General features: G+C 44.9%; 2 protein-coding genes across 17 annotated transcripts in view; one reads left to right on the forward strand and one right to left on the reverse strand.

Moving 5' to 3' along the window:
- The window catches only part of Mcph1 (microcephaly, primary autosomal recessive 1), a 212,974-nt gene that overhangs the window by 83,078 nt on the left and 102,586 nt on the right, over positions 1–27,310 (forward strand). For all 16 annotated transcript variants that reach the window (XM_011242056.3, XM_011242057.3, XM_011242058.3 and 13 more), the window contains one exon: positions 10,789–10,866. In XM_011242056.3, coding sequence (XP_011240358.1) covers positions 10,789–10,866 — 78 coding nt within the window. The remainder of the gene's footprint in view (positions 1–10,788; positions 10,867–27,310) is intronic.
- Angpt2 (angiopoietin 2) overlaps positions 12,070–27,310 on the reverse strand; it is a 51,300-nt gene continuing 36,059 nt past the window's right edge. The window contains exons 5-9 of the mRNA NM_007426.4: positions 25,286–25,416; positions 20,875–20,976; positions 19,851–20,017; positions 16,204–16,334; positions 12,070–14,015 (exon numbers count right to left, since the gene is read on the reverse strand). Of these exons, the coding sequence (NP_031452.2) occupies positions 13,855–14,015; positions 16,204–16,334; positions 19,851–20,017; positions 20,875–20,976; positions 25,286–25,416 (692 nt within the window). The 3' untranslated portion in view covers positions 12,070–13,854. The remainder of the gene's footprint in view (positions 14,016–16,203; positions 16,335–19,850; positions 20,018–20,874; positions 20,977–25,285; positions 25,417–27,310) is intronic.

Genomic DNA, 27,310 nt, shown 5'->3' on the forward strand with positions numbered 1-27,310 from the left:
ATTTCATGCCTGATTCTTACAGTGCATTCAGAGAAAATAAGTGTTATGAAAGAAAAAAATAATAATAACATCGGTCATCCTTTTGCTAGAGAAGAAGGAAGGGGCCCCATGTTAGCTTGTCCATGTAGTTAGAGCAGCCTGGAGTGTGCTTCTAGTAACCCTCTGCCTTTGCGCTTTCCAGCTGGCTTTGTTTTCTGCATGTCTCTGCTGCTGTGTTAACATTCACACCTAATAATTTATCAAGCTCTGGCCATCTACAGCCATATACAACTTTAGGGACCTTTGCTCCAGCACGCCTCTGCCAGGATGTGACCACCAGTCATGATGCTCAAGGTTACAGAGGCTACAGAGCTCTGTCCTCAGCATTGCCTCCTCTTCTGCCCAAACTGCCACAGAGTACCACCCCAAGCAAGCAACGACAGCATCGCCCCAATGTTCCAGGAGTCATTTTCCCTTGAGTTTTGTTGAGTAACAACAGAACAATAGAAAGAGCATACATACATGCAGTGGATTCCACTCATAGAGTTTTTAGTTTTTGAGCACTCCTGACTTTTTGGCAGTTGAAGCAAAATATTGACTTCAGTTGTGTAACTAAAACAGTATTTTGCTTCCTACCCTTTGCCATGCAACCATTCTCCCATTAAACCACACCCCTCAGGACCCTTAAAGCGAACTTTTGTTACATGACTTAGAGGTCCTCATACTCTTCTTGGCACCCAATCAGACATGGGGCCCAGTGCCTATTTTCTGAATGATTAAATGAAAAGATGCATGGCCTATTTCTTTTATAAATTGGAGAACTTTAGGTTCTGTCACACCCTAAGTTGCCAAACTACCTATGTAATTAGTATCTCTCTTATTTAAATTCAGTAAAGTATGTGCTAATTTTTAGAAAGTAGGATAAACTCCAGTGTTTCCCTTAGTAACTGTAGCTTTTAGATCGTTGCCTTGTTGGTCACAGTAACTTGTGCTTTGGTTTCATACTGTGAAGTGATGTTTCTGCTATTTATTTTAGTTACATTGGAATTTGTTATAGTTATTTCTTTGTTTTTATTCTGATAAGGAAAGTACGTGCTCATGCTATTTATAAAGATGTTTGGATTTGACATCCAAGTCCAGTGGTGAAATGCCGGGTCACCCTGGTCACTGCATAGCTTGTTTGAAAAGTGGCTATGACTGAGCAGTTTAGTCTCTGGCTCTCAGAGAAACTCATTTTTATTTTAGTGAAGTGGAAAGGACCAGGTCTAGCCCAAGTGCTCTATTCCATAGAGCTCAGCTCTTGTGAGACTGCTAAGGGATATGCAGGCATTTCCACATGTGGTTGGATACTCCTGGAATCCCAGCATGCAGGAGGCAAGAGGCAGAAAGGAGCCTGATTTGTGTGCAACTCAAACCATGTGAGGCCCTGTCTCAAAAAGTCACACACTCTGTCTGTACTAGCTAGTTTTATGTCAGCTTGACACTAGCTAGAGTTGTCTGAAAGGAGGGCACCTCAATTGAGAAAATGTTCCCTAAAATCTGTCTGTAGGGCATTTTCTTAATTAATTATTGATGCGGAAGGGCCCAGCTCATTGTGGGTGGTACTGCCACTGGAATGGTGGACCTGGACTCTCTAAGAAAACAATGAACAAACCATGAATAGCAAACCAGTGAGCAGCAGCCTTCCATGGCCTCTGTGTCATCTCCTGCCTCAAGGTTTTAGCCCTGGTTGGATTCCTGTCCTGACTTCCTTCAGTAGTAGACTGCAATGTAGAAGTATAAACCAGATAAACTTTTTTCTCCAACTTGCTTTTGATGATGGTGTTTTATCACAACAATAACAATATCACTAACTAAGAAACATGCAAAAAAAAAAAAAAAAAATATATATATATATATATGTCAGTATGGGAATTTATCTAGTGTCTCTCTCTCTCTCTCTCTCTCTCTCCCCATTAATATCTTCTTAAAAGGAGAGAATCACTTATTTTGGATAGTGTGTTGTATGTCTTCCGTGTCTTAAATATCACTAAACTTTTAATTTCCTCCTTTTTTTTTTTTTTTTTTTTTTGTAATAACAGTGTGGTGGTTTGAAAAAAAAATAATGGCCTCATAGACTTGTGTTTGAATACTGCATCCCTGGATGGTAGAACTGTTTGGGGAAGATTAGGAGGTGTGGTCTTTTTTGAGGAATCGTGCCACTGAGGGCAGGCTTTGAGGTTTCACAACACTTAACACCATTTCCAGCGGACCTCTCTCTGCTTCCTGTTTGTGGATCAGGATGTGAGCTCTCAGTTACTGCCTTAACACTATGGCTTCCTGCCACGCTGTCCGCGCTCCCACGACAATGATACACTTCCTCTGGGACTGCAAACCCCAAATAAAACTCCTTCTACAGATTGTCCTGGGTGTGGTTTTTATCACAGCAATTGAACAGTTTCTACCTGAAGTGGGGTGTTACCGTGACAGGCCCAATCATGCTGTTGTTTGGAGCGATACAGAAGACTTTGAGGGGAAAAATAGCTGGGTAGTGGCATGCATGCTTTTCGTCTCAGCACTCAGGAGGCAGAAGCATGCAGATCTCTGAATTCAAGGCCAGCCTGGTCTACAGGGTGAGTTCTAGGACAGCCAGGGTTATCCTGTCTTCAAAAAAAATAAAAAATAAAATTAAAATAAGGAAGAGGAGGAAGAAGATGATGATGACACAGATGATGGTGACATCTGAGGTGATAAGGATGACAACTACTTTGGGACTTTCAGAGTAGAAAATCAGTTGAACGCACAGTTCTCTTATGTAGTTCACCATCCATGCTGAGAGCAACACAGACTACCAAGGCTCCGCTCAAGTTGTTTCAGAGGGAACAGTCCTCTCCAACTGGGTTAGAGGTCATTCTTGCGATGCTTTGTGGTAAAGACTGTGGCTGGTTTCTGCCCTTGTCCTAAGAATCTGAGGCTTAGCTAAAAAGGACTAAGTTCTTTGGTGGAGGAGATTTCAAGTCAAGTGTGTGGACCTATTTGGGCAGGGTGGGAAGGCGTGGCCTCATTAGAGGAAGTATGTCACACGCCTGCCATTCCCAGGGATCTCTTTCTGCCTCTCACTGTGGATCAAGATGTGAGTTTCCAGATGCTGCAGGAGCTGCCTGACGTCATTCCTTTTTTCCATCTTCATGAACTTCTGACTCTGCAAGCTCACATGCACTCGAAGTCACCTTGTTCATGGAACAATAGCAATAGAAAAGTACCTGGTACAGACAGATGAGAAGGTGCTGCATGAAATCTAGGTTCTGATAAGGGTGACAGTGGTCTAGATTATCTCCACAGATACCCATATGCCCAGTGTCATGACTAGACATTGGATAGGAAGGCACTGGAAACCAATTAGGCATGCTGGGTCTGGAGAAGAGCTGTTTCCCAGTTGTGTCGGTGCCGTAGTTAGGGTTTCTATTGCTGCAGTGAAACACCATGACCAAAATGTTGCGGAAGAAAGGGTTTATTTGACTTACTTGCAGATCACAAACCAGCACTGTTAAGAAGTCAGGGCAGGAACCCAAGCAGGACTGGAACCTGGAAGCAGGAGCTGACTCAGAAGCCATGGAGGGGTGCTGCTTACTGGCTTACTTCCCATGGCTTGCTCAGCCTGCTTTCTTGTAAAACCCAAGACCACAGCTCAGGGATAGCACCACCCACAATGGGCTGAGCCCTACCCCTACCCCCATTGATCACTAATTGATAAAATGTCTTACAGCTGGATCTCATGGAGACATTTTCTCAACTAAGGCTCCTTGCTCTCTGATGACTCCAGCTAGTGTCGAGTTGATACACAAAGCCCGCCAGTATGCTCAGTTACCTGTTTCCCAGGTGATCTGCATCTGCCAGTTCTATTGGTCAGCACAAGCATCTGTGAGAATTGGTGGCCTGCAAACCTTTAATAAGTGGTTCATAGTCCAGGGGATTCATGCTCACAGTTTGTGAGTCTTGGGTTCAACACTTCCACAGTCTCTGACTCACATTAGTTCCAGAGGTGACCTAGGGGCTCATCTTTATTCTCAGAAAGGCTCCAACTTTCACATGATAGTCTGCAAATGGATGGGTTTCGTACTAACCTTATTCACAGCCACTGTGTCCTTGGGGAAGCAGTGACATTCCAAGCCCTGGCTTGCTAATCTATAGCAGGTCAAGACTATCTATATGGTGTCAGCAAATATTAGCATGTAGTGTTATCATGCAAAGAACCTTGACACTTTTCTGAAGCTTTATTAAAGTCATAATTGATAAAAACTCTAACAACCTTTCACAAGGTCACAGGCCAGATGATGTTTTAATGATATCTCCATCATAGACGACTCCATGGAGATGAAGTCTGGTCAGTCGTTGTCAGGATGGAGCTAGAGAGAAGACAGGGAAGACTTTGTGGGCATAGACAGGCTTTTGTCACAGTTTATGTTTTGATCGAGGCAAAGGCAGGCAGATCTCTGAGAATTCAAGGCCAGCCTGATCTGTATGTCAAATCACTGATACACAGTGAGACCCTGTCACCAGAAGGAAACAGGGAAGGAAGTGCTGGAGGGATGGCTCAGTGCTTAAGAGCACTGGCTACTTGACCAGCGGACTCAGGGTCGATTCCCAGCACCCACACTGACTCACACCCATCTCAAGCTCCTGTTCCACACGATCTCATACCTCCTTCTGGGTTGTCCTAAGATGCTGCACACACATGGTGCACAGACATGTAGGCAAAGCACTTATATGTACAAAATTTTAACATGAGTATTGAATATGTCTATATACAAGTTTTTTTCAGTAAGCTTTGAAACTAGAGTGGGGGTAACAGGACAGTGTGGGAGAACTGCATGCATTTGGAAATATTTGCTATTATTAAAAACTTGCATGTGAAAACCTGTTCCAATGTGGCAGGCACTGCATCTACTAAATGGTCTTACTTGTACCTTTTAAAACAACTTATGGAATTATAGAAAGCATTTCTTGGTGTTGTGAGATAGGGTGGAAATGCATAGGGATAGCTTACTTTGGAACTAATATTATTGCCTTGAAACTCTGCCAATTCAAGTTGGGCTCTTTGGAAGACCAGACCTCCTGTTTTCTGGCTCCAAAGTGCGTAGGACATAAGTAACCATTTACTTTGTCATTAGAATTAAACTGTTGGTCTGTCTCTCTGTGTCTCTATCCCCCTGTCTCCATCTTTTCCTCCTCCCTCCTCTCTCTCTCCCTCCCCACTTCCCTCTGTAATGACATGGGTACACTGTTCCACTAACTGCCTGGTTACTCTTCCATTGTTAGAAATGGGTGACACACATTATATATGTGAAGGATTAACTAGCTTGCCCTTTGTCCCAGGCTGTCTGCTTTCTCTGTGTTTAATCAGTTCTTTATACTGCCTATCTGGGGGAGAACCACAAACTTTATTCATTACCCTGAAACAGCTAAAATGATGTACATAGTCCAGTTTGTCCTAACTTTCATTGTTTGAGAAAAATCACCATAATCATTAAGACTGAGGCTCTATGAGATCTGATGGGGAGATATTTATAATTTGAAATTTATGGTTTTAACAAGTAACAATGTACTTTTATTGTTCTTGAAAATACTGTGCATGTTTCTGTACATTAAACCATAGTTGCTGGGGGAAGATATGTAGGTAGATGGTGGCAGAGACTGCCCTGCCACTGTTCTGGTCAAAGTAAATAAAAGACCATGTACGTCTCAGTCCTTGCTCTGTCTGTTGACAAAGTGGACATGAAGCAGACCTTGAATACTATAAAGTTAATTAGGTTCCAGTGGATTAAGTCTGTGACTCGAGTCTTCATTGGCTGTTTCATGCAGCTTATAAGAAACTCCCTCTTGCTCCTTTCTCCATAGGACTCTAAAGGAGCTCATAGTGCCATAGCAGCCCAGGCTGGCCTTCAGATCCTCTGTAGCTGGTGATGATCTTAGTCAACTTCTGATGCTCCTGCCTCCACCTCCCGCCACACATGTCGATGTTGTGCTAGGGACTGTCCCTAGACCTCCCTGAATGCTAGGCAACCACTCAACCAACTCAGGCTCCATCCTCAACCCGTAAAGTTGAATCTTTAACAGAAGAGCTGGATATCTGTTCTTCCCTAAACCAGCCCCAAAATAGAGGTCAGGGAGGCTGGTTATCTGAACTGTGAAATGAACTCAGTTTTTTTTATAGTACAGTTACAGTAAGTTTGGTCATCAAAATCTGTTCATAAATGTTTCAGCATGACCTACAGCAGTGCTGTCAAGTGAGTTGAATCGGCTTCACGTTGTATTTCATGTCAGCACTTAATCATTGCCGAGTGGAGCTTTTAGCTTTCTAAAGCCCAACTTGAAAAAGTCTGTCTTTCAGATTAGTTCTTACTGTCACACAGGCCGATCCACCATCACTTTCAATTAAAATAATTTGCTGTTGTTTTTTCTTTAAAAACGTTTCTTGAGAAGTTAGACATTAAGGAAGCTTTGCTTATGATCTCTGCTTGGGAGACACTTTTTGAGTAAAGATTGTTTGTCCTTGAGGTATTGTAAGGCGTTAAAGAAACAGAACTGGGAGCCATGAAAAGAGTTCCGTGAAAAAAAGTGCTTCCTGGTAAGTAAGCCTGGCCACCTGGGCTCAGTCCCCGGGATCCACCAGGTGTCCTCTAATCATGGTGTTTGCAGACTTGTGAGTGCATAAGTGTACAGGAATACACATGAACACCATTTGAAAATCGTGGCTCCTAAACTCTCTAATGTACTAAGATCCATAGAATTTCTGCAAGTTTCTTGATTTTCTTGAATTGATGATTTCAATTGTTAGCGTCCCTAACAGTCTTCACCAAGTTTCTATAGAAGCATCTAAACTAACATTCATCTTTCATATGTCTACACATCAGAGAGCCTTTAATTCCAGTGTCTTTGAGATGCTACTGTGACCTCCTTGGTTGCTCTGCCTCTCTCAGAACTCAGGCTCACAGGCAAATGTTTGATCCATGCGTCCCACTGCCATGTCACCAGAATTCCCTTTTTGTTTGTTTCGTCTGATTTCCCATACTGTGGCTGCTTTGCAGTTGGGGATGGGGGTGGGGCCGAGGATACAGCTATACCCAACACAGAAGGAACAGAATGTATTAATGTAGCCTGGCTGGAGTCCTGGGTCCCCTGTAAATGAAAAGGTGACAAAGGCCAAATCTCGGTATTCCCGTGCTTTTTTTTTCCTCGATAAGTGGCCCCAGAAAGACTGCCCAGTACCCACCCGAGGGCACTGTTCCTGTGTCCAGGGTGACATCTGTGTACAGGTTCCTTCCGAGCTCCGTTGCCCTTAGAAAAGCCGTGGCTTCACCCTCATCTTGCCTCAGCAAATGAGCTGCTCCTCCAGCCTGCCCTCTTCCTGCAAGTTGCCTTCACCCCACTTTCTGCAGCTTTTGGGAACCTGAAGAAGGATTTAAATATTCCATTCCGTCTCCAGACACTTGAGTTTCTGCCTTCCCCAGTTGGCCACCATTCTTCCATCTGCTCTGCATTTCCCATGCATTTAGTTCCGCTGTCTCTTCTGTGTACCGCTTCCCTCCTTCATTCCCCGGTGAAGCTAAATGTACGCTTAGTTTACTCTAACAGCCAGATTTCAGCTGCATTTCCTTCATGATATGTAATGGTCATCTTCACTTGCTTCTTCTTTTTTTGTCTTTTAATTTTTTTTATTGGGTATTTTCCTCATTTATATTTCCAATGCCATCCCAGAAGTCCTCCATACACTCCCCTACCCACCCACTCCCACTTCTTGGCCGTGGCATTCCCCTGTACTGAGGCATATAAAGTTTGCGCGACCAATGGGCCTCTCTTTCCACTGATGGCCGGCTAGGCCATCTTCTGATACATATGCAGCTAGAGACATGAGCTCCGGGGTACTGGTTAGTTCATATTGTTGTTCCACCTATAGGGTTGCAGATCCCTTGCTTCTAATAACAGCACCACTCTCTAGCTTCTCCGACTGCAGCCAAATTTCCTCACACTGCCCAAGAGAATTATAAAAATGTGTGCAACAAGAAGAGACTTGGAGGGTATGGAGGGATGACTCAGTGGTTAAGAGCACTGTCTGCTATTCCAGAGGACTGGGGTTTGACTCCCAGCACCCACATGGTAGCTTACAACCATCCATAACTATAGTCCCATATGATTCAGTGCCCTCTTCAGGTGTGCAGACGTACATGCAGACAAACACCCATATGTATGCATGTATATGTGTATGTGTATGTATATGTATAAATAAGTCTTTTGAAGAGAGAGGGAGAGAAAGAGACTTGGCTCGCTGATATAGCATGAACTACATAGCCTGTATGAAGAGACATCATCATCTTACTACATCTAAGAATAAAGCAAGAAAACTGTTCCTCTGATAGGTTCATCAGCAAAGTGCGGGTTTTAGGAGTGATGGTCACATGGCAACACTACCATTTCTGTTATCCAGTTTGTGTAATGCCTCTCCTGTGTTCAAGTCCTGTGCAGGGTGTTGTGCTTAAACTGAGGTGGGTCCTGGAGGTAACTTCCCCCACCAAGGCTCACATACACACAGGATGTAGTCCTCACTCACAACCCCATCCCTTGCTGGATTTAGTCTCTCAGCTGTTTTCGTCTTATGTAGTATTTTCTGGGAAATGTGTGTGGTTGGGTAAGATTATTTCACAAACCCACCTGAAATCCTAGAAAACAGACTTCCACTATTTTGAATATTGCACTGAGCTAAAGATGGGTTTGGCTAATGTAAGGGCTTGTGCCAGAAAACATTTGTAAACTCTAAAAGACCACCAAGGAGCCGATTTTGATACAATCTTTACTCAAGCTCAAGCTTGGGCCACACCACCTTCTCTGAGCCAGCAGAACAGGAGGGGGCTGAATACTTGGTTTCAGGCAAGCAGTGGGTATCTAGCTTGGTCCTTATCTGACTGGGGGACCAATATGGCCTTTAACATAATTAGCTGCTGTTGGGAGCCAAACCATAAACTTAACTTCTGCTTTCCTCCTAGTTGGTGCTTGTTAGGAAGCAAAGTGTCTAGGGGTGCAGATTTGTTGGGGAATAACCTTGAAACTGGTGCTAGACGTAGGTCTTGTTGGGGGGGGGGGGGGGCGGACCTAGAAACTGGTGTTAAGAACCAGCCTGTTAATTTGAGTTCAACCTTAGGTCAGGTTCTCTAAGATAGAGTCTGAACCCAAAAGATTTGGTTTCTCAGGCTAGAATACAAAGTTGTTTTTCTGTATTATTGAGTCTGTGATTTTAGTGAAATCAAATCTATGTTTTCTGCTACCTTTATGCAACATCTATTTTAAAGAAATTAAATGTATCCATTTGCTTAGCAAAATTGTACTGTAAGTGCCTTACAATTTTATTTTCTTAACATTTAAAAAGGAGCAAAGTCATGGAGCACGAATGTTCCCCACGAACTTGTTTAGGTTCAGTTGACATTTTAATGTGTACTGAATTGGAACTTGAGTGCCACACACATTTCTATGGCTGACTCCTGGCCTCTAGCTGGTGTGCCGAATTTCCCACCGCAGGATTCTACCATTGCTGCATGCTGACATGAACTTAATGTTGAAACCACATTTTATCTCCTGGGCTGATTATACAAGGTCGAGGAGACCCACATATCCACAGCGTTATCTCTAAAGGATAGATAGCACTGGGAGGCCGATAGCGGTAAGGGGAGGGAACACTGTGTAATATGGATGGCTTTAACCCACACAGTAATTGAACTTATTAAGATCTTTCTCCTTTCTCTCCTCCTTCCCTCCGCTTATCTTCCTCCCTCCAATGGCATTTGGGCAATAAAAGTTAGGAGAAAACAGAAAGACAGTTAGATGACAAAGCATCCGTGGCCACAGGAATCTAATTGAAACTGATGTTTTCTTTGAGTGGGGTTCCTGGGAGCATAACTTGCTGTTTCCCATGTTCTCCTCTACTCTCATGGACTGTCTTGAGCTCAACAGCCTCATAGATATGACTTCTGACTCTCAGGTCTTGTGCTTGTCCCCACCCCTCCCCTCTCTGGCCATCCCCCACAGTCCTACCCTACCACCACCTCTGCCAGCCCGGCACCAGAACCACAAATGCACCTCACCCACTTTTGACACAGGCTCTAGAGTTCACAGTCAGCTCCCTCTGCTTTCACAACTTGCACTTTACCAACTGAGCCATCTCCCCAGCCCTCGAGCCCTTCCTTCCTTCCTTCCTTCCTTCCTTCCTTCCTTCCTTCCTTCCTTCCTCTTTTTTTTTTAAGCTCGTAAAACTGTGGAATGTTCATGGAAGATTCTAAAGGGCAATTTAAAACTTAGATTTCTAGCACACAGCATGTCACATAAAAAGCAGGATAGTGTTTTAAGTATTTGATTTCATTAGGATGCTGTTAGAACTGTCAACTTGACAGGATGTGAAATTACCTACAAGCTTCCAGCTGCTGCCTTGATTTTCCAGCCTTGAACTGGGAGCCTCAGCAGCCTTCTCTGCTTCTTACATTGCTTCTGTTGGGTATCAGGTGTTGGGTATTGGTGGGTGAAGCCACCAAGCTGGGCACTGGCCTCCATTTCTAGCCACACTGGGGTGTTTTTCTTAAGATGTTTGCTAATGGCTGGAGCAGGCACTGTGAAGTGTCCCAAAGTGCTCTGGCTTTTGTGTGGCTGATTTCAGACCCTTGGAGCTCATCGATGCTAGGCTTTTAGGGGGGTTGCTTTTGCTCTGATCAAAAGTGACTCCAACCTACTCCCCAACAGTCTAATCAATCCGTGACTGATATTCTCTGTGTGCTATGTTTCTTTTAGGTACTGTTGTCTTTAGAGTTGGGCCACTGGATTTCTGAGGAGCCTTTTGAACTCTCTGAAACCTTCCCTGCAGCTCCGGTAAGTCAATGCTGTCCGACAGTGGTAAAAGCAACATGGTCGTCTAGGAAACTGTTAGGATCATAAACTTGGCACCATAGGTTAAGAGAGGTCTTATTCAGACAAAAAGGATGTTATCCCAAAAATGAATGGCATCTGTTTATTTATTTGTGACATCACAAGTGAAAACTTGAGGAAAACACTTGAAAAGTGCCGTGAGAAATGTCACCTTGAAGAGTGTCCCCTAAGCCAGGCAGTCCAGCACACAGGAAACAGAATTGGGTGGATTGCTGCAAGCTTGCTGCTGTCCCGGGCTGGAGAGTGAGACCTTTCCTCAAAAAAAGGATTTTTAAAACTAATTAATCATGAAAGCCTATAGGGCTGTGCCACTCTTAAGGCTAATGCTAATACAGATAAACCTGATAAATATAAAAGCTGTGGTCTGCCAGCATTGTGATGGGCTGTGCAGCTCTTAAGGTTAATGCTAATACAGATAAAACCAATAGGTATAAAAGCTGTGGCCTGCCAGGATTGTGATGTAGTCTTTATTTTGATATCTTTCCTATGCTCCACTTTATGAACTCTCAATTATTTTAAATATTTGCTAACTGAATTCTAACTTCTCAAATAATTAAGGTTTGACTGGCAGCAGGGGCTGTACAGAAGTCAGCTTTCATTTCCAAACATGTTGATTGGTTTGAGATAGTTAATCTGAAAAGATGAGTCTCTGAAAGACAGTGGTTGTTCTGGCTGTCCCCTGTGCTCTTGTGTAGCTGTCCAAGTGGGCCTGCACAGGGACCAGCAGGAAGCTGACCTCTGACCCCAGTCGCTCGCTCATCTAGCCCATCTCATTGTTTCTGTTTTCATTTCAAGATTACTGTTTTGATTTCCTTTCAGCTTTGTAAATGTTTTCTTAAGAACAGAAAAAAAAAATTCCTCCCAGTAATTCTGTTTATTTAAAATACTGTGTAAGGAGCTGAAGAGTAAAGTGGAAACCGTACTTCTTCCCGTTCTCTGAGCTAAGAGAGAAGGTGTAACTCTGAGCAGCGCTATTAGCCTCCATCTTCCTGCATCCACTGCTGCCTGCCCTTCCTGGGTGACCATCTTTGACCGTTTCCCACCTCAGCTCTTGCTGTTATGGTCAGTCTAGAAACATGCTGCTGCCTTCAAGCTCTGGATTGTTTGGGGTTTTGTTTTTTTTTTTTTTTTTGTTTTGTTTTTTTTGGTGTCACATATTTTAACTGGGTACAAAGCCATGTTGGCCCTGTCGACATTTCCTAAATGTAATAATAGAAACAGTGGTCAAAAGGCAGGGACAGAGTTCTTCACTCTGGAGTTAGCTGGCAGGAAGTGAACGTGGCAGAGGAGAAGAGCGCCTTGGCTACCCCGAGTCTGTGGATTGACCAGAGAACACACCAAGGCTGTGTGAAAGGAGATGGGTTAAGGCGTTGGTTCTCAGCCTGTGGGCAGAGACCTTTTGGGGTCACATATCAGCTATCCTGCAATCAGATACTTACATCACTATTCATAACAGTAGCAAACTTACGGGAGTGAAATAACTTTATGGCTGGGTGTCACTACAACATGAGGAACTGTGTTACAGTGTCTCAGCATACGAAGGTTGAGAACCTTTGCATTATAGAAATAAACTTAAAAAATAGCACCTAGAAAGGAAGGATGGACAGATGGATGGATGGATGGACAGACAGACAAGGAAGGCTACAGGAGAAATTGCACTAGTGCTCTGTACAAGTGTTCATTGCTGCAGAGGCCACTCTGCAGGCTTAGGAGGGTTAGAACAGAAGGAGTTAAGGTTTGACAATTCTAAGCATAAAGTTGTGTTCTGAAACTTTTTCTAGGGGTATCTGGTTACATTGTGAGCAGGACATTTTGGCTTTACAGTCTGAAACACTTTCAGCTTGTTAGTGGATATTAAAAATGTTACTGAGGCAAACTAATTTTTTCTAAAAGTTAATTCAGAGAATTATGGCTTTGTAGATGTCCCAGGTAGGGTGATTTTCCTCCACTATAAATTAAGTTTTAGCTTCATTTTCTAAAATATTATCTTGTTAAATTAGGGAGCACATCTCTAGGCTAGAGCACTTTGCTCAGTGGCGAAGTTCTTCTTCTTGAAACAGCATTTTCGTCATTAACAGCAGTCTTCCTTGTTACAAGACACGGGAGTGTGTGTGTCTGTGTGTGTGTGTCTGTGTGTGTGTGTGTCTGTGTGTGTGTATGTGAGACCAAAGAACAAAATCGTAAATATTATCGTAAAAATTAAACATAATCACCTCAACTAATAACTTATATTTAATTACTAAAAATACCTTCATATTTAACAGCCAGGAAGAAAACAAAATAGTACAGTCTCCGCATTCACCAACATGGCGCTTATTTGGTGGTTATTCCAGAGATGTGGGCATTTTTGCCATATAGTAAATAGTAGCCAGCCATTAAAAACTAAGCCATCAAGATAGGTAAATGTGTTGTTTTCAAATGAACATGTAAAGCACCCAAGAGGAAAACAATGAATGTGTGCTTCTCCAGATGATAACCTGTGCCCACCACTTAGAAGTCCCTGGATACTGGCTGCCACAGTGCGAGGACACGGCCTTGTCATTGTGACAGCCGAGCTGTGAATGTATTCACTCTAGAAACCGTGCTTAGAGGAATGTGGTCCCAAGATTTATCTGCACCATCTAAGTGTTCTGTTTTCCAGTTATTTACTGCTGAACTCCCACGGAACATTCTTCCCTGTGACAGAGTCTGCACGCTGTCCTTCTGATCCTCAGCCACAACCTTCCCAGAAGTGTTTCTCCAGACTGCAGTGCCTTTGGTTGGTTAGCGGTGCAGGCTTAAGTGATGCGCTTCAGTCTGGTACACACAGACCCTCCCCACCCCCAGGAGCACTTCCTGATGTGGAAAGGGGCTGCTATGCATTGGTGTCTCTCAGTGCCTTGGAGTTAATCTTTGGATGCAGCAAGTTCTTCTGGTAGTGTAGGCAGGCATTTAGAAATCTGCTGGCCGGATCATCATGGTTGTGGCCTTGAGCGAGTAGCCGGACCCCTTCCAGTAGTACCACTTGATACCGTTAAACTTATTTGTATTCTGTTTTTGTGGGTAGTACTGTCCATTCAAGTTGGAAGGACCACATGCGTCAAACCACCAGCCTGTGAAAGCGAAACACAGAAGCAATTAGGACTGGGTAGCTGCAGCTTGTCTGCAGGACTTAGCTGGGCACACACACACACACACCCCATGGTGTGGAAAGAGCCACATTGATTTGTTACTCCATAAACACAGACTGCACACCAGTGCAATCCCAGTACTGTGGTAGCATGAGTTCTTACACATGCCCTAGCTGCTTTGTGCAGAACCCTTGCTACATGAAGAAATGTCGGTCAGTGCTGTGTGAAAAGCTATCATCCACAGTGCATTGTGGGGTGAAGACATGGTGAGACTGCTGGCAGATGTGGGTAGAAGGTGGGCCAAGTGGTTCCCATCCCCCTCCATCATGTATATTTGTTTGGAACAGAAGCCAAGTGTGTCTAGCTCTCTGGGGAGCTAGGGAAAAAGGAACCTTAACACTACAAAGTGTGGTACTGAGGGAGAGTCAGGCAGCAGTAAGGATCTTTCCCGTTGTAGCTCCGGAGTCTACCCACAAATAGGAGCATGGCAGGCAGTGGGATTCACCATATGAAGGAGAAACCTAGACAATGTACTAATCTGAATTTATCTTTAAGCCTCAAGTGGGAGAGACACTGGTTGTATAGTATTTGTTTCTTTTTAAATCCAGAAAACAACAACGAGTAGACAGTAAAGAATGTGGGTGAAACACCAATTCTGAGGCCACCTGGGCACTACCACTTGGAGACACCCCTAGCTGTTGATTCTGAGAAATGGGAATGTATAAAAAGAGCCTGTGTTGTGTAAAACCCTAGGGCTGGAGAGAAATGTCAGTTACAGATCTGCCTTAGCCTTTGGGCACCATTGGAGTCATTGCTCCTGTGCACTTTTTCACGGGCCACCTTCCCTATGGGCCAGCCCATGGCTTGGAACTTGGCCTCTTACAAGCCAGACCTCCCCACTTTCCCTCCCCTGGCTGCTTGCCTCCTCCCAAGTCTCTCCCAGCTCCATTCTCAGCCCTTAAATCTTGAGCTGGGTAAATAAATGAATTGTGTCCTTGGTTGGGAAGCAGCTCTCCTGCTCTCTGGAATAGCAGCACACGGGTGGTCTGAGAACAGTCAGCCTCTCCAGAGAGGTCTAAGTGTGGGAACGAACAGCAAGCCGGCTCGGGATCAGGGGTGCTGTGGCCCCAGAACCTACCCCTACCCCGGCTGTTATGTGGCTTTAAAGACAGCTGTTACAGTGAGATGAGAGTCCAGCCCCCTTTACAGCAGTTCACTGGGGTTCTCTCCTTTGAATAATTACAGCTAATAGAGAAAACTCATGCCACCAAGTGGCCAATCTGCTACCCCAAGAATCCAGGATCTGCCAGAGAGTGGGACCTAATTCTTTCATGAAATCTCAATTTCTAAATTTCATTTCATGAATATATCCTCTTGTTACTGTTGCTGCACGAATTCTTTACTGAAGAGCAGGCATTGTTCAAGCTTAGATCTTTTACTTGTCTTAGAAGCTTTTATTCATATAATTTAATTAATTTTATTTATTTCTGGTGTGGAGATCAGAGAATTGCAAGGAGCAGTTCTCACATTTGGCCATGAGGAACCCAGGGATCAAACTCAGATGTCTGGCTTGACGGCAAGCATGTTTACCCACAGAGCCATCTCACAGGTTTGAGATAGAGTCTCATCAAACCTTGAACTCATGGATTCAGCTAGACTGACAGGCAAGCCAGCCCCAGCACTGGAATTGTTGCACACCACATATTCAACCTTTGTACAAGAGTGCTACAGACCTGAACATGCACATGGCAGGCACCTTACCCACTGAGCTGTCTTCCCCAGCCCACTTTCTTGCTATATGTAAGCATCATTGCATGAAAGAGACAGCTGAAAAGCCCTGGGCTGGATATTAAACAGAAACAAAGCAGTATGGAGCCAAACCCTTCTCTTTTCATCTGGTCAGTGAGCCACTTAATGTCCCCTCGCTCACTCCCAAGCATCCTGAGAGTACACTGTCACCCTTGTGACAATTCCAGCTCCATGCTGTGCTTTCATGTCACACTTGAACTAAAAGGAGGCCCAACCAATGAACTGGGAGGCAGATGGCTTGTGTTCTTACGGAAGTAAGGCTGTTCATTGTCAGGCATGCATTCCAGTCGGAGCTTACACTGCCAGTCGTCTATGCTAGGCAGCTGCTTCTTGCCAATTCAAATAGGAAGAGTCGCCTTACCTCCTGAGAGCATCTGGGAACACTTGCAGATGCATTTGTCATTGTCCGAATCCTTTGTGCTAAAATCACTTCCTGGTTGGCTGATGCTACTTATTTTGCCCGCGGTCCCCGTGAGTCCTGTAAGGTGAATCCTGGAACGTGCAAAGGAAAAAATAAAAATTGTAACTGGCTAGGATTGTTGATTGACTGTAGTGGAAAATTTCTCATGGTGAAGAATTCCATTCTACAGAGTGCACTGGGGCCAGTCAGTACACTCCAGTGCCCACTCCGTACAAAATACTTTGTACTGGTATAAACAGGAACCAACTTATCATCAAACCCTCTGACAAAGAGGGAGGGATGTTTTCATGACAACTTCAACACATATTGCCTGCACCAGCATCAGCAGACCTTAATGGGGCCTTGTAATTCATTATCCCTCTGCATTCAGATGAACAGAAGGCATCTGCAGAACAAAGGGGCTTCTCACAGACCCCCTCCCCGCCCCCAACCACCACAGTCCCTGGGGAATGGCTACTAGAGTGACCAGATACCCTGTCTATAGTCTGAAGGGGTAGAAGTTGGGGTGGAGAGGCTAGAAGGCAAGGAGTGGGTGAGGAGTTTGGGGTAGCCCCTATAGCTGCTTTGCCTTGATTCTGGACACTGGTATAATAAACCTGTCTGACCTCAGAAAGGAAGTAAATGTCAGTGCCCAGACCCCTGATCATGGACCACACTGTTAGACTGTTGCCAAAGTGTGGTCCTCAGCAGCCAACTGTGCCAACAAGGAGAATCTGAAGGTCAGGATAAGCATAATCGCTTTAATTACTATTTTATTTTGTTTTGTTTTTAAGGCAGGGTTATATACACTGTAGCTTAAGCTGGCCTGGAACTCACTAAGCAGCCTCGGTTGACCTTGAACTTGTGATAGTCCACCTGCCTCAGCCTCCCAAGTGCTGGGGTTACAGTCATGGATGGCCATGCCCAATCAGAACATATAATTCTCTAAAATGTCACAAACTGCCAGTGGTCAGATGTTTCGAGTCAGACCAGAGCTGGGTCTCACATAATAGGGTGACGTAAGGATGTCCTTTTGGTGTTTTGGCATGCCAGTAACCAGCTCTGGCAAACTATCATGCTGAATCCCCAAGAGCTCATGCAATGTAGATACAGGAGTCTCTGGAAATCCTACATGGTGACTACCAAGTGTCCTTTGAGCCCCCAAGTGTTCTCTTCTTTGTAAAGCTCTCTGTCCTTGCCATCCACCACCTTGGGAAGATTCACTTGTCAGTATCTCATGTGGGAACAGGCAGAGGAGAGGGCGAGACCACTGTCCCAGGCCCTGGCACATGTCTTTACAGTGAGTGCTCACGGCAGCCCTAGGACAGCAGCTGCAGTGTGTGGAGAACTAGTCCTTGTGTGCTTGGGAACCTGAAATAGTTTTCTTTCTGACATTTACCCCCCTTTACACCCCCTCCACCCCACCCCACCACACCCCACCCCACCCCACCCCTCCCCGCCAAGGTTTGTCTTCCTTTTCAGTCTCTTGTCTTCTTTGAAAGGTCAGTTCTCAGGGGACTCACTAAATGTCCTGCAAAGGCAAGTAATGTCAGAGAGAAATCTATTTTTATTAGTCTCTCTTTGAAAGGTTATTCAATCTTAGAGCCTTTTGGAGGCCTACCAGACAAAAGTACATGCTTTCAAATCTGTTATTAAGAACAGCCTTGAGTTGGCCATGTCATTGCTCATACCTACAATCCTAGCATTTGAGGGGTGGAGGCAGGAGGATCAGATGTTTGACGTCATCTTTGGCTACGTAGCAATTTCAAGACTCCCTCGGGCTACACGAGACCCTGTCTTGGGAATCAAGAGAAAGAAGGAGAATGGGGTGGCAGGGTGTGAGCAGGCAGGCAGGCAGACACATGTCTTCCTTGGTGCCCCTTTCTCATGCACTCCTTGGTTTCCTGCTTGTTCTTGGAGGGAAGCACGTCCCAATCTGAAGCTTGGCTTACTCGGCACTTACTCAGGCGTTACTTCCAGAGTACTTAGCCGTATTAGCATCCTCTTAATTAGTGTAGCAAGTTTTTATGGATTATTATTGTTTTACATTTCCAAGTAAACTAAGCCTCAAAAACCAGTGGGGATTTTTTTTGTTGTTGTTGTTTTTTCAAATAGCATCTTCAAAATATGTTTGCATTTCCAAAAGAACCTTAGCTTACACTATTTTTATAATGTCATTGTGGAAGGGTAAGGACCCATGTAGTAAAATCTCCTTATGTAAACAGGCTAATTCTTCATCTCTGTGTTTCTTTCTTTAAAAAAATTAATTCCTCTATTGTAGATTCCTAACTGCTGCCAGTTAAGAAAATATTTAGCTTGGAGATAGCACAATGGAGACCACTGTGCCTTGGGATCCATTGACTTCTGGACTCTGGAGTCCAGCAAGACCGTCTGGGTGCTGGGGTCCTGCTTGTCTTCCCATGCACCCCCTCCAGGGAATCCTGATCTTTCTAAAAGGTCACCGACCATTCCAGTGTCACAACAGGCTCTGTCTGCTTTGAAAACAGCTTCGGAGGAATCGACACCCACTGTCTGTGAAAAGCAGACTGTTCCTGGCAGCATGTCGCTCTCAGGTCAGACCCCAGGCTCTGAGCTGGCTTCCCTGTGCTGTCCACTGTGACCTCCCTAGGACACCAGCCCAGGATGTTATAGTCAAGCTTCTTCTCCACGGGGCCTGGGCGCCACTGAGATCGGGGTGGCACTGTGGGCCATGACTTTGTTTCTGGAGGGCCTGTTGTGCGTCATCTGTCCTCTGTGGCTTCTCGGGCCTGCTCTGTGCTCTGTGGACACAAGCAGTGGGTGCCCACATTGTTTGGATGCCTGCGTCCCGCTGGGCTCACACACCTGCTTCTTTGGTGCCACTGTCATGAGCTTCCTGACCAATGCTCCCGTGGGACCTGGATTTGAGTGTAGCACCGTGTAGAGAGATTCCAGCACCTCAGCCATGGCTTTCATTGTCCACACAGAAAGCCAAGTCCTTGGTGTTCTCCTCCCTTACAGCGCTTTCCAGCCAGCGGGTGAGTGTGCTGTCAGGCTCGCCCATGCGCTTGGAACATGTGAGATTACTGTCAGCAGCCAGATGGGGATGAGCTGACATCCAAGGAGGTGCTGTGACTCAGATGTGTGTTCTGCATCTTAATTTGGGACTGAGCACAACTGTTAGCTGTGTTTGACCTTCAAAACACGGGCTAACTTTTAATTTAATATCTTAGGTAAGAAGACAGTATGCCCCAGGTGTCTGTCTCTCCTTACATACCGTATCTATCAAACGGCTATCTCATTACACACGGCCTGTCGAGAAGCCTCTCCACTCAGAACACACACAGGAAAGCAACAGATGCAAAACTGCCCTCCCAGTTTTCTGCACATTGTCTAACCACAGGTAGAAAGCTATGATCTGCCTGTCTGTCTCAGTGATCTATCTGTTCATCTTTCAGTCCTAGGGACTGGTTTAGGGTCTTGACCATGCTAGGCAAGTGCTACTCCAGTGAGTTAACATCTCTAGCCAAAGCTAGGATTTTGAAACTAGAGGAACTGAGAGACGGTGATGCCCCCGAGAAGCAGCAGTTCCGTGTGACCCAGTCGTGGCTCCATGACAACTTGCTTACCTGTAGTTGGACTCTTCACCAGCGAGGTAGAAGTGATCATACAGCGAATGCGCCTCGTTGCCTTCCCAGTCCTTCAGCTGGATCTTAAGCACGTAGCGGTGCTGACCGGTCAGCTGGGAGACAAACTCATTGCCCAGCCAGTACTCTCCCAGAGGGCTCCCGAAGCCCTGCAACCGAGAGAGTAGAGTCAGTCAGCTGTTTGTTCTTGTGTTTGGAATCCATCACCTTAGTACCATCTTAGGTGAGAGGATGGTACTCCTAGCCCTGGGCTGTACAAATGCAAGGTCTTGCACACAGAAAAAGATTTTGTTTTTTTTTTATTTAATTTTGAGAGATAGAAGAGGAGTCGTAAATACATGCCACCATGGGCCTGCGATGTCACCAGCACCGTGGATGTTAGCTGTACTCTCTGCCTTATTTGGGGCAGGCTTCCCTTTCACCACTGTGTTATTCTAAGACCAGCTGGCCCACAGGGGTCTGGGGAGTCACTTGTCCTTGTCTCCCCTTGTCATAGGATTACAGATGAGAGCTAATGTGTTCAGCCTTATACGGGTTCTGGGGATTCGAAATCAAGTCCCCACACTTGCCCAGCAAGGATCTTATGCCAGCACAGGAAATAGATTTTCTTTAAGTCAGTTTTAAGGACCTGAGCTGTTCTTAGAAATATAACTGTTACATAGCTAAAGCTACTGGGATAACCATGAACAGAGATGCTGTTGTTGGGAACAGCCAGAACCAACCTGGGTACCATGAACCGTATCCATAGTAGTGACATTTATGCTGTGGAAGCCTGACAACAGAGCAGCTTACCCAGTGTGCTCTGTATTACGTTTCAGTTCCTTTGACTACGATGTTTTTTAAGAGAGAGAGAGAAACGGCTGGGCACAAAGAATCATATCATAAGTAACTTCTTCAGAAGCCATCGGTCAGTTCTGAATTTGTGTTAATTCAAAGTTCTGAAGAACTTGGGAAATTGGCTTTCCCAAAGGAAAGTACTTTCTTATCTTAGTGCATACTTCCTTACCTCTTTGTATTCTTTCCACGTCCTCTGGAAGTCCACACTGCCATCTTCTCGGTGTTGGATGACTGTCCACCCTCCTCCACCCACGTCCATGTCACAGTAGGCCTGCAGGAGAAGCACACAGTTACTGCAGGCTGAACATTGGTGACCCAGGCTGCTACAGCAGCGGTGTGTTCCCAGGGGGCTCTGTGGTAACCAGGGGAGTGAATCGTTGCTGTCAGGTCTTTAGAGTGATTTTAAAATGATGATGATTCACAAGCAGTCAGACCACATGAGTCACTGGTGAAAAGGAACTTCCTGCTCTGGCTGTAGAGTCCCACGCCATAATTGTTTTTGAGAGTGATTCCCTGTACCTGGGAAACTGGCAGATTCTCCTCAAATCCCATATCTTTAGAAAAACACAGACTTGTGTTCATAGCACTGACAACCCTCGATGCTGGCTACACCCTGTGTCCATTAGCTACAAGGTACCAAACTCCCGCCATGTTTTCCTGCTGTTGGGCTTCCTTTGTGCGCAGAGAAAGCCAGTTTCTCCTGCCTGTGAGGGCCTGGGGGGAGGGGTTTCTGCAGCGCCAGCACCATGTGACCCAGCTTGACCAGGCAGCTCTGACACTGGTTTGATTTCAGGCTTCTACATACTTCCTTTGTTGCCTGCGGCATTTTTCCCCAGTATTTCTGCTTTTAAACTGCCTCAGTGGTCTTTAAATTTTTTGCCTGGAACACAAAATTCTTTGGGCTTGAATGTTTAATTTCAACTCAGCTGGAGTTTTATTGTAAAAATTAAAACCCCCTGAAAATAAGATTATATAAATACTTTATGAGATTACAGTAGAACCAAAAGAAAAAAAGTTTTCCAGAAAATAAGATAATTTCCCTAAAGCATACATGGTAGAAATATTAGGCTTCCCAACCAGTTGTGAATATTCTTCCTTTGTTCGGTGCCATGGTCTTTGGAGACCTAGGAGGACCATTTTTGCAGGGTTAACTTTAATATAGCTGCTCTGTGTTTGTGATTTAGAGCTAAAAGAGCCACATGAGCCTCTCACCCTATTTCTTCATATTGCCTATAAGGAACTAAACCCAAAGGAATCCATACTGTCCTCCATGTTGTTGTCCTCTGTCGGACATGGTCCTTGAGACCATCAGTGGACTGCTTTACTGAGAGGCCTCTCTCCACCATTATTCTACCCCCACTCCAAAGGTCCTGGCCTCCTGTTTCCCTCCGCAGTGACTTGGGTTTAGAAAGGCCTGGTGGCATGAAATAGAATCACTGTGTCCTCGGTGTAACTATTCAAAAACACATGACAGACTTGCTGGAGTTCTGGTTATCACAGGACAGATTTGCTGAAGGAACCCCCAGTTGTCACAGTGTATAAAGGGCTGGTTTCTGTAGTTAACCAGTTTGACTCTCTTGTGCGCAACTTGTCAGATATCTCACACAAGTTACCTGCCATGTCACATCACTCTAGAGATGATTGATTTGACACAGGTTCATTTGGTCAGTCACAGGGCCAAAAGGTGAGAGGAATTTGAATATGGTCTCCTTGATTCCTGTGTCATATCTTTTCCATGGCAGCATGCTACTCAAAACAGAGAAATTTGAACCTTTTGATAGGCGGGCAGATTACCACTGAAGTCAGTTCATGAGGAATCCTTCATCTTATTTGCCTGTGATCAACCAGATGACCAGTGCTGCACCGTTTTACACAGTGTCTTATAAAAACCTCACGTGGGGCACTAGGGTAAGGACCCCATGGCTATGCAAACACATTAACTCCCCAGCATCCTGAGTGGCTTGTTGGTAAATGGGAAGAAATGTTTGTAGTGAGCCCACCCTCGTTCTAATATCTGATTCCTTAGTGTTAAAATCTTCACAGTGCACTTAGTTGCCTGATGGTATTTAAAGCAGGCTTTTTTCCTGCCTAGAGGATCATTTTATCTTGTGGGAGTCAAAAGCAAGAGTCCCAACGTTGAGGGTCACTGCTACTATATAAATAAATTACATGAACCATGTTTCTATTCTCTTTGAATCCATTAGGGACCATGACAAAGTTACTAGAACATTCTCAGAATACTTTGTCCAGCTTTTTAAGAAGTGGAGAACAAAGCATTTGTGAGAAACAGAGAATTATGGTTCACTGGGTTGTGAAATTTGCAAAAAGAGATAATATTCTTGTAGAGGATCCACACGGTCAGGAGATGCTCAGTAAAAATACTGACAAGGATCAGAACAAGATCTGAAAGGCAGCGGCAGCCAGGCCAGGGCACGGCCACTTCCATGACAGCAAACCTGGGGGCACTGAGTGCTTTTGATTTGCATGCCTGTGCTTGGCACAAGGACCCAAGGCCTTAAGCTGTTCAGCAAGTGACGCTTGAGTTAAGTGCTATGCTCCAGCTTCAGGCCTTGGAGAAATGAATAAATAACAGACGCCCATGGCACTGAGAGTCTTGTGCTGAGCAGTCTGGGGAGGGAAACAGTTGTGCTTCTAACTAGCAAAGCACATGCCTGTGCTGCTCACGGACGCCCTATGCAGTGTGTAGCCTGCGTACATATACAGAAACCTAATGTAAATGCCATGTTTACTGGATTATTAAACTGATCAAATGTAAAGCTGCCATACTGAAGCCTTTGATCTAATTCCTTAGAATTAGATGGCCATGCCCACTGTGACCTCTTGTGCAGGCTTCATGTATCATTATGCCAGGGCCATCTTTGGTACTGTCACACCCTGGAAGATGGGGTAATGGGCCAGTAACATAAAGATCACGCTGTCTTTTATAGAACCTCAAGTCTGGAGGGAAGTTTAGAAGTAACAATACAATACAGCCCAGTTATGTTAATTTTTAAATCTTTATTAGTGGGGTGGGGGGAGGTTAGGTCGAGTATGAGCATGCATGGGTGTGAAGGGGAAGCATGCAAGTAGGGGTCAGGACAATTCTTCCCTTCCACCTTGTGACCCAGGAGTCACACTGAGGTCACCGGGCTTACATGGCAATCACAGTCACCCACTAGGCTACCTCACCACGTGTAGACCAGGCATTTTAGAAAAGAACTCAAGGTTTTGAACGACTTACTATTCCTGGCCATGTAAATGGATTTCTTTTTACTGAGAATATCTAAAGGGATTATAAATCTTTCTATAACCGTGACCTAGACACATGATCCAGAGCACTGGATCTTTACATCTCCGTCAAACTGTGAGGGTACCATGATGTCTGGCAGGAAGAGCGTTCCCAGAGCAGTGTAACTATGTGACAGCATGGTCCCAGATCCACAGTGTTTGCAGCCTCTGCTCCTCCTGTCCCTGTTATCACCAGGCCAAGAACATGGCAGGCATCTAGTGACAGACACCATAATGCAAAGACCTGTCTGTGCTGGCAAGCTGCGTAGCAGACAGTGGAGACCCTCAGTCTGCGGTTGCTAGATTTCTGTCTGCAGCAAGCTGTACGGCTTCTCCCCTCCTCCCAGTGCTCTGCTTCTACGTAACCAGGGACATTAACTGATTGTCAAGGTTGGTTTAAAGCAGCATGAGTGAATTATATTTCTTTGGAAAATATTATTCTGAAGAGCACAATATTTGTTTTTAATTCATAATCAAAGTGTATGTTACTGTTTCAAATTCCACATCTTTAAACTCTAAAGCGCATGGACTTTTCTTTGATACCATGTTAAATTCTGGAGATAATACCGAGTTCAAAAAGATGCTACTTCCAGGAGCCTCTGGAAATTTCTACTTTGACACAGCTTCCCATGCATGTTTGGAGCTGGCGGCATCCTGGTGTAAAGCAGGATAGACACTAAAGGTCCTGGAGCTGCGTGCTCTGCTCAGCCCTCAGGCAGTTTAAAGAAAGAGTGGCCAGTAGGACCAAAGAAGTCCATCAGAGCAATAAAAGTATTCTTGCTTTGTGATTTTCTTAAAAAAAAAAAAAAAAAAAAAAAAAAAAGTTTCACTCTGCTAAGTATGTTTCTATCTACTATCTGCTAAGTACGTTCTAATCTACGTTTCTATGATGAAAAGGGAAATGTGTGCAGATCAGGGCCTCCTGAACAGTTGTGTTGGGTGTGGTCTCAGTGAGCTCTCTCCAAAATGAAGTATAACTGTTGCTTAGTAAAATGATCAAAAGACAAGCTCTGGTTAATCCAGCCTCAGTTTGGAGAAGATATATTCATTAAAATTAATGATATATCAGAAACTCGGGGGAAACACCTGAGTGTGTGCATCATTTCTACAGGACATGTGTGTTGGGGAAGTTAGAGCTGCAGACCATCTGCTCAGCATCTGTGTTCTGTACTCGGCAATGTCAGAGCCCTCAGTGTGAGCCTGGGAAGAGCACGAGGCATGGATGCTGAGGGGCTCCTTGGCCCATGCAGTGATACAGCAGAGCCCCCACAGCTGTCATGGGTCATCCTTACCTTGATCTCCTCTGTGGAGTTGGGGAAGGTCAGTGTGTAGATGCCACTGGTGGTGAGTCCTGACTTGAAGATTTCCGCACAGTCTCTGAAGGTGGTTTGCTCTTCTTTACGGATAGCAACCGAGCTCTTGGCTGTGTTTAAAAAGCAGCAGGCATTGAAATGGGGTTTTTGAGTAGAGAGAGATACCTGTTATTCAGGACATAGACATTTGTTCTCATGTAAGCAAGACAGACTCAATAATCTTGAAGCATGTTTGCTGTCAGTTTGGAAAATTAGTACAAATAGCTCTTGCTAACTCTGTGTGTGTGTGTGTGTGTGTGTGTGTGTGTGTGTGTGTGTGTGTGTGTACATGTGTATGTGTACACGTGTACCATGGTGTAGATGTGGCAGTTAGGGGACAATTTGCAGGAGTCAGTTCTCCTTACACCATGTTAGTCCTAGGGATTTAAACATTGAACATTGGTTTTTGGTTGCCAGCACCTTTATCCACTGAGCCATCTTGCCCGCATCTTACTCCCTTTTAAAACCAACCGTGTGTAACGTGAGTACTTCATAATGAGCTGCAATAAACCACTCCTTTAAAATATTTCCTTCTTGACTAGACTTGGGCAAACATTGTAAAAGAACAAAGGGAGACCCCTAATTCCCTCCACTATCACCCTAGGTCCCTTTGACGGTTTCCCACCGAAGTTGGAATGGACACATGGACATTCCTTGTATGTCTGAGGCTTAAGTCTTTAATCTTTTGTAGAGTATTAAATGAAGGTCTGAAAAGTGCGCTCGGTGTTAGGTCACAGTACTTGCTGAGCAAGCCTGAGGTCTAAAGTTTTTATGGTTAGCACCCATATAAAAATCTTCAATGTGGCAGCACACACCAGTAACCCTAGTGCTTGGGGCTAGGAGACAGGATTACTAGAGCTTGTTAGCTGTCAGCCCAGCTCTGGTTCAATGAGAGACTCAGAAGACACTAGGCATCTTCTCCTGGCCTCTGCCTGCATGCCCAGGCACACATACATCTCCACAGGCACCAGACTATACATAATCCAGTACCAAATGACAGACTTAGTGTTCTCTGGTGTTGAGTAGCTGTGACATGAGAGTCTGTACCTTTGTGGAAGCACAATACCTACTAATCTATATGTTTAAACTCTTTAAGTCTAGACAATAAATTCCCTCCAGATTCTAATTCTGCCGTTACTGTTTCAACTTCCTGTTCTTCCCACCGCCACCCAACCCACCCATCCCACACCTCTCAAGCACCAAATAAGGGGACATCGTGAAATAAACCACAGTAAGAATGAGGTCAAAGCCAGTTAGGAAAAATCCTACAGATAAACATCACAAAGTTAGTATTACATCTTTAATTAATGACTGAAAAATCTCATCTTCCCTCCTTCACCCCCCAGGAAGTAAAAGAAGCTAACAAGTCAAAATTGTGGTGAGGAAGGCTAAACATCTTTCAGGGTATGGCCAGCAATGGGAACTGGTGCCTCCTCGGTACCAACCATGGCCCAGACATGGGCAGTGGGGGCCTCTCACTTATGTGTCAAGCCTTCCCATGGACCCAGGGCAGTGTGCCCATTTGAAAGCCAAAGGCAGAAAGATTGACTATGGCTTCCTAACTTGTGGCTTCCATCTGAGTGATGAGGGAACTAACTCAAGATGAGAACTCTGCAGCCTTGAATCACCACTGTCCTTTGGGGTTGGGGACATAGCTGTCGGTACAAGGCTTACTCTGCAGTCTGAGTTCTAGAACTCACATCAAAAATACAAAGCCAGATATGGCCACGCAGCCCTATGTTCTCAGTGATCAGGATATGGAGATGAGCAGATCCGTGTGGCTCCTCATGGAGCTCTAGGACAGCAGTAGGAGGCTTTGTCTCTACAGCCAAAATGAATGGCACCTAAGGACAGACACCGGCCTCTAGACACACACGTTTATACATGTGCCTATGACCATGCACCCAAACTGGGTCAGTCCTTGGTGATAAGTATTTAGTATAATACATGGCCTTCCCTCTTCCC

Source organism: Mus musculus, chromosome 8 (assembly GCF_000001635.26).
Source record: "Mus musculus strain C57BL/6J chromosome 8, GRCm38.p6 C57BL/6J".
Classification (NCBI taxonomy): Eukaryota; Metazoa; Chordata; class Mammalia; order Rodentia; family Muridae; genus Mus; species Mus musculus.